We start from the raw sequence: 14,401 nt of genomic DNA on the forward strand, positions 1-14,401 counted from the left end.
GCAAAACACCCACACACAAAATTTTTACAAAGAAAAAAAAATGTGCTTTTCCTTCAAAACCCATTCATGAGCACTTACATATTTTTACATACATAATTCTGTATTTCCCAACGAGACAAGCCCTACTCTTGGTGTGCCTGACAGACGGATGAACGAGTGAGCACACACATGGACAGACTGGAAGATGCTGAGCAGTAGAGTCACTCAGTCCAGAGCGCCCACAAGACAGTCTACACAGGCCAGAAGGAAAAGCTGCTCTTGCAGCTTAAAATGCCCAGACTTATTTCAACCCTAATAACTACAAGCTTAAAGTCCTGCCATGAATAGGCTCCTTCATGGCTGCAGATCAGAGAAAATGACTACACGGCAGAGACAAGACAAAAGCCACTGGCTCCCCACCCTGGCCTCATTTGTAATGGACCTGCATACCTTTTCTGTGCTGGATACCCAGCCCACTGCCCAAAGCCCACCCTACACACCCAGCCTCTCCAGCAGCTTCCTTTTAGAAATGCACCCACGTCAGCTGAGCTCACCTCACTGGTCTTGTCCCCCCCTGCCAGGTGCCTGCTTTAGGGACGCTGATGGGAACAGTCACCTCAACGTCTGCCTCAAACCAGAACTATTCTTAGAAAAGGAACAGCCATCTGTTGAAAGGGGTTTTCTTCCTTCGTGCCAGACCCTGACCACACAGTAAACACTCTCTTCCACTTAAAGCACAGTGGGGACAGACGTGCCAGCAAGGTCTGCTCCACCAGAGACCTGGGAATCCTGACCTTCAGATCCTCACTCTTAGTGTGGATGCATCACCTGGACGTCTTGGCCCCACAGATGTTCACCCTGCAACTGGCCAATCAAGGCACTGAGAAAGGCAGAGAGGGCCCAAGGAGGACCTGTTCTGTGGCCTGGCAGGCTTTAGCACTCTAGTCTCAGGCAGGCACAGCTAAGGTTTTTTGCAGAGGAGACCGACAACCAGCAGCAACACTTGGTCCTTTCATTGCTTACCACAAAGAGCTCTGCTCAGAGCCCGAGGAGGCTGAATTTAGCACGTTCATGTACCAGTGGCAGGAAAGGATCTGGTGGCAGGCCTTAACCAAGGGTGGGCCTGGTACAGCAACTCACCACTTTTTGGCATGTGATCCTGCCACAGAGACTAAATTAGAGATGCCATTTCTAGAAGGAAATGCTTCAATCAACGAGTAGGAGGAAGATGAGACTCCAAATGTGGGCCCCAAATACGCAGGCCCGCTCCCCCACTGCAGGAGGGCCTAACACACTTGTAGGCTGTGTGCTTAGTCACCAGCGGCTGCTTCAAGATGACGTTTGGGGCAGGAGTGGAACTCAACAGTAGAGGGCTTGTATAACGTGCCAGCTCCTCGGCACCACAAAACAGCCAGCCCCTCTTCCCCAAAGACGCTAGTCTTGCAAAACCCAAGGTGACACACGTATGAAATGAGCATACCCACTGTGATGACCAAGAAGCCCAACTTTAGCAGTTCCTGTCTTGGGTTTTGTGACTGTGACCTGTCTTGACTTATTCATCTCGAAGCCTGAGGCAATCACGTCTGTGCATCAGCTCTCGGGATTTTCCCACACAGGGGAATGAATGTAGTTTTCCACATACACTGACTCCCCTTGGGCATCCTTCACATCCCCAGGCGGCACAAGCTATCACTGAGCAGCAGCTAACAGGCTTTTTCCATGGCTGGTCCATAGCTTACATCACGTTGCCACAGATGTAGGCAAAATAGTAGGTTCCACATAAGTAGGCTGGTGTTTTGTTAGAAAAGCTTGTGACACCCCAACCACTACCACCAGAGATGAGTGGCCCCAAGCTTCTGCCTGGGCTCTGTGTAAGAGAGAGAACAGCTCGTCAGGTGTGGTGACACATACGCTTGGGAGGTGGAGGCAGTCAAAGGCCAGCCTGTGACACATGGCAAGCTGGAGGCAACCTAGGTCACACGAGACCCCATCTCAAAAGTAAGCAAAGCAGCATGAGCTGAAGCAAGTGGTCAGGAGAGGCAGCTGAGCGGCCGAGGGCTGGGGGAGCTGGCCACAGCAGCGCGGAGTGCACTGCTCACAGAGTCAGCCACGAAGCAGGCCGAGCAGCACATGAGAACCGCAATGAGGAACAAGGCCTCACACATGAAAGCCAGAGTCTCAGCAGCCTCCAGAAGGAAAAAGGAAAGGCCCTGACTTCCACACTGCTTGAAATATGAGCTTTGCAAGCAGGGGTCCCTCGGTGGCCCAAGGGCCAGTTGGTAAAGTAATGGTTGCCGGAAGAGAGAGTGACCTGACACTGTCCCACACCCAACATAAAGCCATTGGCTTTTCTCCCTTTGAGGAGCAGGGAGGCGATGCTGGGATTCATTCACCACAGGGTCCTGCACCTGCTAGACAAATGCTCTGCTGCCGAGCTACACCATGTCCCTAGCCCACTTACCCCAGTTCTTCACAGAAGGTCACCAGGGCATCAAAGGCTAGCAGGGAGGCTTTATCTGACGCTTTGTTCCCTCTCTTCTCCTGGAGAGAGACAAGACCACTTAGTCCTCCAGAGCCATAGAAAGGGTTATCGCAGTAAGTAAAGAAGGAGAAAAGCGCGAAGGGCAGCACTGACGCCATTGCCACGCAGTGCCCCTAGGCCTGACCACTGAGCTGGACTTTCCGGATAGGAGCTTTTGAGAGCTGCCATTCCAAAAAGGCCCTCAGGTGATTCTCGTGCCAAGGGCCCTGGACTGACATTTGGGAAATTATGATCCTATCCATGTTCTCAACAGTAAATACATGCACAAGCTTTGGGTCCTGATGAGTGAGCATACATGCTAAAGTACACACCAGAGGTAGACTAAGCTGCTAGGCCCGATCAGGTAAGATTATGCATTATTGGCCTCTATACTGGCCTCTTCTATATCTATTTGCTAAAAACTTCTTTTTAAAAAATTACAAATTTAGGGTTAGAGAGCTAGCTTACTGGGTAAAGGTACCTGCTACAGCCTGACGACTTGAGTTCAAACCCCAGGACCCACACGGGGTAAGGAGAGAGCTCAAGTTGTTCTCTGACCTCCACGAGTGCACAGTGGCACATGCACATTTGTGTTCACACAATAAATAAATATAAGGAAAAAAATTCTCAACTTAGGCTTGGAGAGATGGTTCAGCGGCCAAGAGCAGCAGTAGCTCCCAGCCCCACATGGTGTGTGACCTGTAACCACCTGTAACCTCAGTTCTAGGAGAGCCAGCCCCCTTCTGAACTCCTTGGGCACCAGGCCGTGTGGTGCATGTACATACACGCAAGTAAGCACTCATAAATATCCGGATTTAATTTTTTTTTTTAATCTAGAAAACAAGGCAGGTGGTGGTGTTACACATCTTTAATCTCAGCACTTAGGCAGAGGCAAACAGATCCCTGAGTTTCAGGCCAGCATGGTCTACACTGTGAGTTCCAGGAGAGCATGGGCTAAACAGAAAAAGCTGGTCTCAACCAACCAACCAACCAAGCAGAAAATAGGTATCTGAGACAATACTGACTTTTTGCTTTTAGGTCATTCTTCCCCCAACACACACACAAATGCACATTTCATGGGGAGAGGCAACAATAAAGAGCACTAAGGATATAAACCAAGCCGGGCGTGGTGGCGCTCGCCTTTAACCCCAGCATTCAGGAGGCAGAGGCAGGTGGATCTCTGAGTTCGAGGCCAGCCTGGTCTACAAAGCGAGTCCAAGACAGCCAAGGCTACATAGAGAGACCCTGTCTCGAAAAACCAAAAAAAAAAAAAAAAAAAAAAAAAAAAAAAAGAATATAAAGTAAAGTCTATGACCTGCATGTGTGAAGAAGTAATAACAAACTCATTACTTTGTATGCTCATCTTTTTTAAAAAAGTGTGGAGGGGCAGGGGTCAAAGAGATGGCTCAGTGGTTGAAAGCTCTTGCTGCTATTGTAGAGGACCAAAGTCCAGTTGCCAGCACCCGCATGGTATCTCACAGCCATCTGTAACCCTAGTTCCAAGGGAGCTGATGGCCTCTTCTGGCCTGGAACAGACAAAACAGGCACCCATGCAGGCAAGACACACAGGTACATAAAAACAGTAAGTTAAGTTTCCCAGAAAGTGAAGTTACAAACGGCTGTGGGCTGCCATGTGGGTGCTAGGAATCAAACCTGGGTCTTCTGCAGGAGCAGCCAGCACTCCTGACTACTAGCTCTCTCTCCAGCCCAGTGTTTGTTGACGTTGCTTTTTCTTCTCTTTCTTTTTTATTTTATTTTTATTTTTACTTTTTGGTTTTTTGAGACAAGGTTTTTCTGTGTAGCCTTGGCTGTCCTAGACTTGCGTTGTAGACCACGTTGGCCTCGAACTCACAGCGATCCACCTGCCTCTGCCTCCCGAGTGCTGGGATTATAGGTGTGCACCACCACTCCCAGGTTCTCTTTTGTTTTTTTTGAGACAAGGTTTCTGTGTAGCCTTGGCTGTGCTGGACTTGATTTGTAGACCAGGCTGGCCTCGAACTCACAGCGATCCACCTGCCTCTGCCTCCCGAGTGCTGGGATTATAGGTGTGCACCACCATTCCCAGGTTCTCTTTTGTTTTTTTGAGACAAGGTTTCTCTGTGTAGCCTTGGCTGTGCTGGACTTGATTTGTAGATCAGGCTGGTCTTGAACTCATAGAGATCCACCTGCCTCCGCCTCCTGAGTGCTGGGATTACTGCGTCAGCGCCTCCTCCTGGCTTGCTGTTTTAAGAGTGTTAGCTGAGGATCAAGCACTGTGCTTGCCTAGCACATATGCGGACTTGGTTCAAACCCCAGCAATATTGATGCAGGCCTAGGGATTAAAGTTGGGCCTTGTCCATACATGTTAGGCAAGAGTTCTGCCACAGAGTTGTACCTCTAGCCCCAAACTGCCATTTCTTGTGCTAGCAGTCCTTTCCTCACCATAGCTATGTCAACACAGTTCCAAGCTGACCCACACGATTGCAATTTTACATTTCCATGGCTACATTTCCTTTTTGGTACAGCACTGTTTCCTCTGAAAAACAGTTGCTTCTCCTTGCCCTGACTTTAGATTTCGGTGTGTCACTAATTCACCCCCAAATGTTTGACATAACAAATAATTCATTTCAACATGAGCCTAAAATGTCAGGTCAACTTGATTTTTGAAAAACTTCTTGAGACTTCAGTGCCCAGCAGCACCTATGATTTCCCTCCAGGCCAGTACCCACCTACCTTTCTGGCTTTTCCTCACATTTACACAACAAACACTTTACCCTCTGATCCATCTCCCCGGCACAGGTTGTTGTTCAACTTTTTTTTTTTTGAGTGTTTTGCCTGTGTGTATATCTGCGTGCAGCATGAAGCCCTGGTGCCCATGGAGGACAGAAAAGGGCATCAGATCCCCTGGGAGTGGAATTACAGATGGATGTGCCTGCCATGTGGGTGCTAGGTATTGAACCTGGGTCCTCGGCAAGAGCAACAAGTGTCCTTAACTACTGAGCCATGTTTCCAGCCCAGGTGTGTGTGTGTGTTTTCATGTGAATGGATGTTTTATCTGCCTTTATTTCTGTGTACTATGTGCATGCAGTGCCCAAGGAGACCAGAAGAGGGCACTGCATCCCTTGGGACTGAAGCCACCGAGCCATCTCTGAAGCTCCTCACCCCACTTGTTTTTTAATGACTTTAGAGATTGGGATTATCTAGGCCGACATCTATTTACCTTTTCTTTTCTCTTGGCTTATGTTAGTTTTGTTTTTGAGATATAGTTTCAGTCGACCTTCCAGGACGGCCTTGAATTCCTTATGTATCACAGGCTGGCCTAAGACTTGGGGAAACTCGTGCGCCGGCCTCTTGAGCGCTAGATTACCACTACACCAGACCATCAGTGGACACCTGCACTTGCTGTTGCCCTCTCTCCCGTCTTTTTTACTCTTCTGCATTTGCTTTTTCACTCCTTTACTTATCACTTGAGTGGGGATCAATCTGCAACTTTTACTTTAAGAGAGAGAGAGAGAGAGAGAGAGAGAGAGAGAGAGAGAGAGAGAGTGTGTGTGTGTGTGTGTGTGTGTGTGTGTGTGTGCGCGCGCGCACGCGTGTACAGATATGTCCAGATGCCTAAGGAAGGCAGAAGAGGCTGGACGCTTTGGAGGTGAAGTTATAGGTGGCTGTGGGCTGCCTGACACGGATGCTGAGATACAAATTCAATTCTTCTGCATGAGCAGCAAGTATTCTTAGCCACTGAGCCCACTCTCCAGGGCCTTTTTCTTTTTTAAAATTAGTATATATTGGGGGCTGGAGAGATGGCTCAGAGGTTAAGAGCACTTTCTGCTCTTCCAGAGGTCCTGAGTTCAATTCCCAGCAACCACATGGTAGCTCTCAGCCATCTACAATGAGATCTGGTGCCCTCTTCTGGCCTATAGGAATACATGCAGGAAGAGCACTGTATTCATAATAATAAATATTTTAAAATTAGGATAGATTATAAAAAGTGACAAATTTGTGACATTTTCATACACATATATCATGTACTTTGCTCATACTCAACAAGAACACGGGAGGTCAATGCTGTATCTTCCTGGGTTACTACCTTCATTGGCTAGCATAGGTGACCAGGGAGCCCTAGGGTGGCTCTCTGTTCAGCTTCCATGTGCAAGTGCCATCACTCTCAGCTCCCTGAGTACAAGTGTCATCACTCACTCTCAGCCCCCCTGTGTACAAGTGTCATCACTCTCAGCTCCCTGAGTACAAGTGTCATCACTCACTCTCAGCCCCCCCCATGTACAAGTGCCATCACTCTCAGCCCCCCTGTGTACAAGTGCCATCACTCTCAGCTCCCTGTGTACAAGTGTCATCACTCTCAGGCCCCTCCCCCATGTACAAGTGCTATCACTCTCAGCTCCCTGTGTACAAGTGTCATCACTCTCAGCCCCCCTGTGTACAAGTGTCATCACTCTCAGCCCCCCTGTGTACAAGTGTCATCACTCACTCTTAGCCCCCCTGTGTACAAGGGCCATCTCTCTCTTAAGTCTCTATGAAGCTGCTGTAGTGACTGGCATTTTATTCCTTTTTGAGACAAGTTAACGCCCCAATACCAGGCTTGGTTTCTTGTTTCTGGTTTTATTTGCTTGTTTGCAGTATGAGCTCTGCCAATGAACCACACCCAATCCCTTTGATTTTTTGAGACAAGGTCTTGCTATGAAACCTAGTTGGCTGGGCATGGTGGCACACACCTTTAAACCCAGCACTAGGAAGGCAGAGAAAGATGGATTTCTGTAAGTTTGAGGGCAGCCTGGTCTACAAAGTGAGTCCAGGACTGAGAAGCCCTGTCTCCAAAAAACCAACAACAACATAAAAGAAATCTAGGTAGATCTGGAACTCACTATTGTAACCTTGGTTGATCTTGACCCTCAATATTCCTGCCTCTGCCTCCTGAGTTCAGAATTACAGGTGTTCACCATCACGCCAGCTGGCTTTTGCTTTAAAAATCTTGAGATATGCTGAGTGGCGGTGACGTATGCCTTTAATCCCAGAGCTCAGGAGGTAGAGGCAGATGGATCCCGGAGTTCAAGGCCAACCTGGACTATAAAGTAAATTCCAGGACAGCCAAGACTAAACAGAGAAAACCTGTCTTGAAAAGCAAAAACAGAACAACAGCAAAAAAAAGTCTTGAGATACGAGCTGACAAGATGTCTGAGCAGGTAAATGTGGTTTGATTGCTATCAAAGCTGACAACTTGAGATCCGTCTCCAGCACCTACGTGGTGGAAAGAGAGAACTGACTCCTGCAAGCTGTCCTCTGACGTCCACATGCATGCATGCAGTGCTGCTCCCACACCAAAGAATATAAATTAAAAAGAAAAAAAAAACACCAGGTGTGGTAATTTAATCCCAGCATTTAGTGCTGGGCAATGGCGGTGTATGACTTTAATCACACCACTTGGGAGGCAGAGGCAGGTGATCTCTGAGTTTCAGGCCAGCCTGGTCTACAAAGTGAGTGCAGGACAGCCGAGGATACATAGAGAAACCCTGTCTTGAAAAAAAAATGAAACAAAGAAACAAACAAACAAAGTGGCTAAAGAAAAGCCAGAGAACACGGGAAAACACTTATTTAACAGAGCTCACTAAAACAAATGATTTTGCCTACACTCAACAGCACATATACCCGATGGTATTCAGGTTAGCTAGGCGTTGACAAAGCCTAACCCAGCTTGTCACCAGCAGCCTGCTCACCCTACACAGCATTTCCCCTTGGGCATTCCCCCTCAAGCTTACAGAGCGCTCTCTGGGCTCAGTATGCTATATAAAATGGAGTGATGGGCTCACACAAAACGGGCTCTACTGCCCAGGACTTACCTGGAGTTTGGCTATTTCCTTCCTGATGAGGAAGCTGACTTGGTCTCGGTCATTCCTAGAGTAATAGAGACGGCACCAAGATGGTTTCCCATCCCTGCCAGCACGGCCAGACTCCTGGTAGTAGCCAGCCATGGACTTGGCAATATTCCAGTGGGCAACAAACCTGTGGAATTCAAAAGGACATGACACATGATGGAAGAGCCCAGTGTTCCATTGAGGAGTGTTCATGGAGCATCCCACAGTCAGAGTCAGCTGGGTGAGACACCTGTGGTCCAACAAGGAGCCTCGCTGCCACAGAACAGCCCAACTTAGAGGCCACAGCGGAGTTAGGGAGAAATTCTAGTAAATACTGCAAAACACAAACAAAACAAAACAAAACAACCCAAAAAACCTCACAGCCAGCCACAACTGAGGGGACGGCTTGATGCTTAAAAGCACTGGCTGCTCTTCCAGAGAAAGGGTTTGGGTCCCAGCACCCACACGGCAGCTCCCAGCCTTCTCTAACTCCAGGTACAGGGATCCAATCCCTTCTTTTGGATGACACAGGCACCAGGCACAACAGCGGTGCACAGACAGACATGTAGGCAAAATACCCACACACAAAAAAGAAACAAGGAAACCAAACCAAATCCCTGAAAGCCAGTGGCCAGAATAAACACTAGACTTAAGTACAGGCTGGGCGTGTTGGTGCACCCCTTTAACCAGAGCACTCAGGAGGCAGAGGCAGGTGGATCTGAGTTTGAAGCCAGCCTGCTCTACAGAGAGTTACAGGCCGGCTAGGGATACACAGTTAAAACCTATCTCAATAAATAAAGACCAGAAGCTGGAGAGAGAGTTCAGCAGTGAAAAACTGTAGCGCTCGTGTGAGTAGCACCCATGTTGAGTGAGTCACAAGCACTTACAACTCCAGCTGCAGACCTGTCATTTCTGGCCTCATCCTCGCTCTTCTAGTGTTAATAAACAGGAATAAGGGATGTGAGTGATAAGAGTCCACCTCGGACTACCGCAGGGTAGAGGCTGACATCGTCACTCCAGCCCTTGCAGTTCTACCTCAGAGCGAACCAGACTCTGAATAGGCAACCTGATAACAAGCTGCCAGGTTCCCTGGGGTGTCAGCATCCGGGCTGTACACTGGGTGCTGCCCTGGTGGCGTCCCTCGTCAGGGGCACTAGGCATGCACTGGACTCGGGTCTCTGTACACAGGACTAGGCAATCCACTATAGCCACGCCCCAGCTAAGAGCATAAGGCAAGAACTTGAGCTTACCGGACATTAGCTTTGTCCACTCCCATCCCAAAACTGATGGTTGCGACAATTACAGGAACCTTCTCCTCCATCCACTCATTCTGTACCTGTGTCCTATCAGAAGCCTTCAGGCCTGGAAAGGAGGGGAAGGTCGTCAAGGAACGCTCACATTTCTCATGGGGAGTCACCTTGGGTTGGACAATGTCCTGGACACTTAACCTATACCTTGAATCCATTTACCTCTTGTCTATACAACCTTGGACCAGGTGCTTAACCTCATAAAACCTTAACTAAAAAGGAACTTAGCCAGCCAGGCATGGTGGTGCATCCTTGAACCCCAGTACTTGGAAAGCAGAGACAGGAGGATCTATGTGAGTTCAAAGCCACTCTGGTCTACACAGTGAGACCCTGTTTCAGAAAACTAAACAAACAAACAAACAAACAAAAAACCACCTTATCCCATGAATGGAATGTTTAATAAAAGTGAGAGCTAAGCACTTATGTCTTTATATCACAAAAATCTGTGGTCTAGAGTTGATTTTTTTTTTTTAAATACCTGGGCCCACAAAAAAAAAAAAAAAAATCCACCTGGAGCTGGAGCGATGGCTCAACAGTTAAGAGCACAGCTGTTCCAGAGGACTAGGGTTTGACTCCCAGCACCCACATGACAGGTCATAACTGTCTTAACTCCAATTCTAGAGAATCCAATGCCCTCCTCTGGTCTCTGCAGGCACTAGGCACACAAGTGGTCTAAACAAGGCTACAGACAAAACACCAAACACATAAAAGAAAAGCTCTTTGTCTGATACTGGGTAGGCACAGGACAGGAAAAAGAACTCTGGAGTTTCTAGACTCGTTTTAGTGGGCTAAGCGAGTCACTTTAGCTATACACGGAGAGCTAGAGGTAGGTAACAGACCAGCTGATATTCAGGATCCATAAGGAGCAGGCTGGTGTGCTGAGAAGCATGCAGAGTGAAGAGGACTGAGAGGCCTGGCGCCTCTTACCTGCATGGTAAGCCTTGGCGGCCACACCCCTGCTGCTGAGCTCTATGGCCAGTTGTTCACACGCCTCTCTGGTCCTGCAGTAGACAATGCCACAGCCAGATAACTGAACAGGAAGAGGTGGGAGGATGTCAATCGGAGAATATGGCACCATCAGCACACTCGCTAGAGCACAGCACACTTTAAAAGCTCCACGCTTGGCCGGGCAGTGGTGGCACACGCCTTTAATCCCAGCACTCGGGAGACAGAGGCAAGCGGATCGCTGTGAGTTCGAGGCCAGCCTGGTCTACAAAGCGAGTCCAGGACAGTCAAGGCTACTCAGAGAAACCTTGTCTGGGGGAGGGGGGGAGGGAGTGGGCGGGGTGGGGGGGGGGAAGCTCCACACTTTCTCTCGCCAATGTTCCAGTCTTCTCTGAGGCTAGACAGCCAACAGGGCTTGTCACTTTTTTAAAAAGCAGGACGAATCCTGGCATAGTGATGCACATCCTTAATCCTAGCATTAGGAACCAGGCAGATTTCTGAGTTCAGAGCCAACCTGGTCTACATTATGTAGTTCCCAAAGCTATATAGTGAGACCCAGTATTCAAAACAAAACAAAACAAAAACCAAAGTGAAAATTCCAAACCCAGCCTTTCTAACTCCTCCGTTTCTTCTCTGAAAACCCTGTGTAGGCCTACCAAACATACAAGGACTGCTACCTGCCTCCCACAGTAGGATCTGGGACCAGAGACTCCTAGTGAAGAAGTTTTGTTTTTCGAGACAAGGTCTGTGTTAGCTTGGCTGTCCTGGACTCGCTTTGTAGATCAGGTTGGCCTCAAATTCACAGCGATCCACCTGCCTCTGCCTCTCAAGTGCTGGGATTAAAGGCGTGCACCACCATACCTTGTGACGCTAAGTTTTTTAAAAAAGGAAAAAACATCTTTGTACAAAGTGTTAAGGCTAGCTAAGATAACCAGAAAAACAAAGGGCTTTGAAAACAGTAGCTATGTTTGTGCTGCAGACACTTTGGCCTCGCCACCCCAGCACCTCACCCCTTTGTCAGCCTTCTGTCCAAGTGCCTTAAGGCAGAAGTCCCTCAGATTGCCATAGAGGTCAGGAATCAGTTCCTTGAACTGCACATCATAGAAGAGGTTGGGCCGGAAGCAGGGAGTCTTGAAAGAGGCCACTGGCTGCTTCAAATGCAGGGCAGCAAACACATCCTCTTGAACCTGTGGGGTGGCCGTAGCGGTCAGGGCCACACATGGGGTGTGTGTCAGGCGGGCACGTAGGGCACCAAGACGCAGATAGTCAGGACGGAAGTCATGTCCCCACTGGGAAACGCAATGAGCTTCATCCACCACCAAGTAGGAGAGCAGGTTTCGGGACACGAGGGAATTCAGGGTGGGCTGGAAGGAGGCTGAAGCCGCCATCTCTGGGGTGATGTACAAAAGTTTGGTCCGAGGCTTGTCTTGCTCCAGGTCACACAGCAGCTCCTTTCTCTCTTGTGCGGAGAGCTTTGAGTTCAGGGAGCTGACTTGTACCTTCAAGGCTAGCAAGTGGTCCACCTGGTCCTGAGAGTAGAGAAGAACACACAGCAGAGCATCAGTAGCCCTCAGGATCAGGCACAACAGCATCTCAACCACGGAGCACCAAACAGCCTCCGCCGACCCTCCAGCATGTCTTCTCTCTGCCCAGAGGAATGGGTAGCAGACGGACAGAAAGACAGGCTCTGGGGTCAGAAAGACCTGGGTCTACTGCTGGCTTGCTCAACTGCCACATGCTCTCGGAGACTTGGGTCACTCTCACTCCCACCACAGTAACTACCTAACAGGACTCTGACAAGAACAGAACAAGACTTTACTCCTCGAGAGTGCTGTGTGGTATGTGCCTGTAACCTCAGCACCTCGGATGGAGACGGAGAGGAGCGGGAGTCTGAGGCCAGCCTGGGCTATCGGAAGCCCCTGCCTCAAAAGATAAAAGAACGAAGATGGGTGTGGCGGCACACGCCTTTAAACTCAGGAAGCGGAGTCTCTGAATTCGAGGCCAGCCTTGACTACACAGTGACTTCCAGAGCTACAGAGTAATCCTGTGGTGGGGGGGGGAGGGGGAAAGAGTGAGTGAAATGGATGCACACGAAGCCTTGATGTGGCAAACAGCCACTCAGTCTTCCTGCTGCTCTCATCTGTATGGTAGATGGCGCTTACCCACAGGGCCGTGCTTCCTCGGCCCCGCCAGCCCATCTGCAGGCACTAAATATAGTCAGAGCATCTGCAGAGTTTTACTTTTTCTCAATTTTTTTTTCTGTTGCACATCCCTGTATCTGTGCCAAAGTTGAATATAACGCCAGACATTCCCCATATCAATTTATCACCTATCCACCCATATCTTTCCTGTTAGGAGCGCACACAGGCGAGAGACTGTATGCAGGGAATGTATGGCTGTGTGCTTTTCTGGAAAATGACAGAAGAAAGGAATTTCAAGTCAGACTTAATCCAGCTGTCGGGAGAGATAAGAGAATCTGTGAATTCAAGGACAGTTTATATATACAACTCAAGGTCAGCAAAACAATAATAGCCTATCTCAGAAAAACTACTCACTGTGACTCACTGTAATAATACAGCAGAGAAACGCAGTATCGTTACCTAGGCAGATCAGAGAAGGGCAAGGACGGGACACAGAAGTGGCCTTTAGCTTTCTGTGTGAGTGAATGCTTTACTTGCATGGTTGTCCATGTGCCACAGGAGTGCCTGGTGCCTGAGGAGGTGGGGAGCCTCCACGTGGGTGCTAGGAACTGAACCCTGGTCCTCTGGAAAACCTAGGGCTCTTCTACACTGAGCCCAATGCATGACATTTCTAGCTATTAAATCCCTTCTCTTCAAGCTGGGCCTGGGGCACCCACCCATGATTCTAGCACTCATGAGGTGAGGTGGCAAGAATGAAGTTCAGGAGCAGCCTAAGCTTAAAACAAAAACAAAACCAAGGGCTGGAGAGATGGCTCAGAGATTAAGAGCACTGGCTGCTCTTCCAAAGGTCCTGAGTTCAATTCCCAGCAACCACATGGTGGCTCACAACCATCTGTAATGAGATCTGGTGCCCTCTTCTGGTGTGTAGTCATACATGCCAGCAGAATACTGAATAAATAATAAATAAATCTTTTTTCTTTTAAATGGCAATACAATCGATCTATAGGTAATGGTGTCTGCTGCCAATCATGACGCCGAGTTCCCTATATCCATACAGCAGGAGGACAGCACCCAATACAAAATAGATATAATGTAACAAAATGCTTTTTAAAGACGTATGTGAAGCTGGGCATGGCGGCTCATGCCCTTCATACCAGCACTTGGGAGGCAAAGGCAGGTGGATCACTGTGAGTTCAAAGACAGCCTGGTCTACAAAGCAAGTCCAGGACAGCCAAGGCGACAAGGAGAAACTCTGCCCTCAAAAAACCAAAAAATAAAAATAAAAAAATAAAAGAAAGAAAGAAAAAAGTACATGAAGTAAAAAGTAAAATTAAGCAGGGGACAAAGGAAAGGAAACTAACAGGAGGATGGGCAAGAAGAGGGGGACACGTTCAACATGCGATATATGCTTACCTCAAAACTGGAAAAAAAATGGTCAAAGGAAACAAGCAAAAAAAGACCCTCCCTTCCCCTCACGATCTTTTTGAGGTTTCATGCCATTCCCTCAAGACTCACCTGAATCAAAGCAAGGAGAGGGGAGACCACAATGGTGGTCCCCTTGGCCAACAGGGCAGGGAGCTGATAGCACAAAGACTTCCCCGCCCCTGTGGGCATGCACACAAAAACATCCTTGTCACCTGCAAAACCAGAGAACATTTCAGT

At 48.6% G+C, this 14,401-nt stretch overlaps 1 protein-coding gene across 5 annotated transcripts in view; it reads right to left on the reverse strand.

The window, feature by feature from the left end:
• The window catches only part of RECQL5 (RecQ like helicase 5), a 39,247-nt gene that overhangs the window by 22,083 nt on the left and 2,763 nt on the right, over positions 1 to 14,401 (reverse strand). For all 5 annotated transcript variants that reach the window (XR_014772767.1, XM_084747807.1, XM_084747808.1 and 2 more), the window contains 6 exons: positions 14,255 to 14,376; positions 11,609 to 12,127; positions 10,581 to 10,683; positions 9,597 to 9,708; positions 8,332 to 8,494; positions 2,441 to 2,520 (listed from right to left, as the gene is read on the reverse strand). Coding sequence is in view for 4 of the 5 variants with exons in the window: in XM_084747807.1 (XP_084603933.1) it covers positions 2,441 to 2,520; positions 8,332 to 8,494; positions 9,597 to 9,708; positions 10,581 to 10,683; positions 11,609 to 12,127; positions 14,255 to 14,376 (1,099 nt within the window). In the remaining variant the exon portion in view is untranslated. The remainder of the gene's footprint in view (positions 1 to 2,440; positions 2,521 to 8,331; positions 8,495 to 9,596; positions 9,709 to 10,580; positions 10,684 to 11,608; positions 12,128 to 14,254; positions 14,377 to 14,401) is intronic.

This window comes from Acomys minous (assembly GCF_964271855.1).
Source record: "Acomys minous genome assembly, chromosome: 12".
Lineage (NCBI taxonomy): Eukaryota > Metazoa > Chordata > Mammalia > Rodentia > Muridae > Acomys > Acomys minous.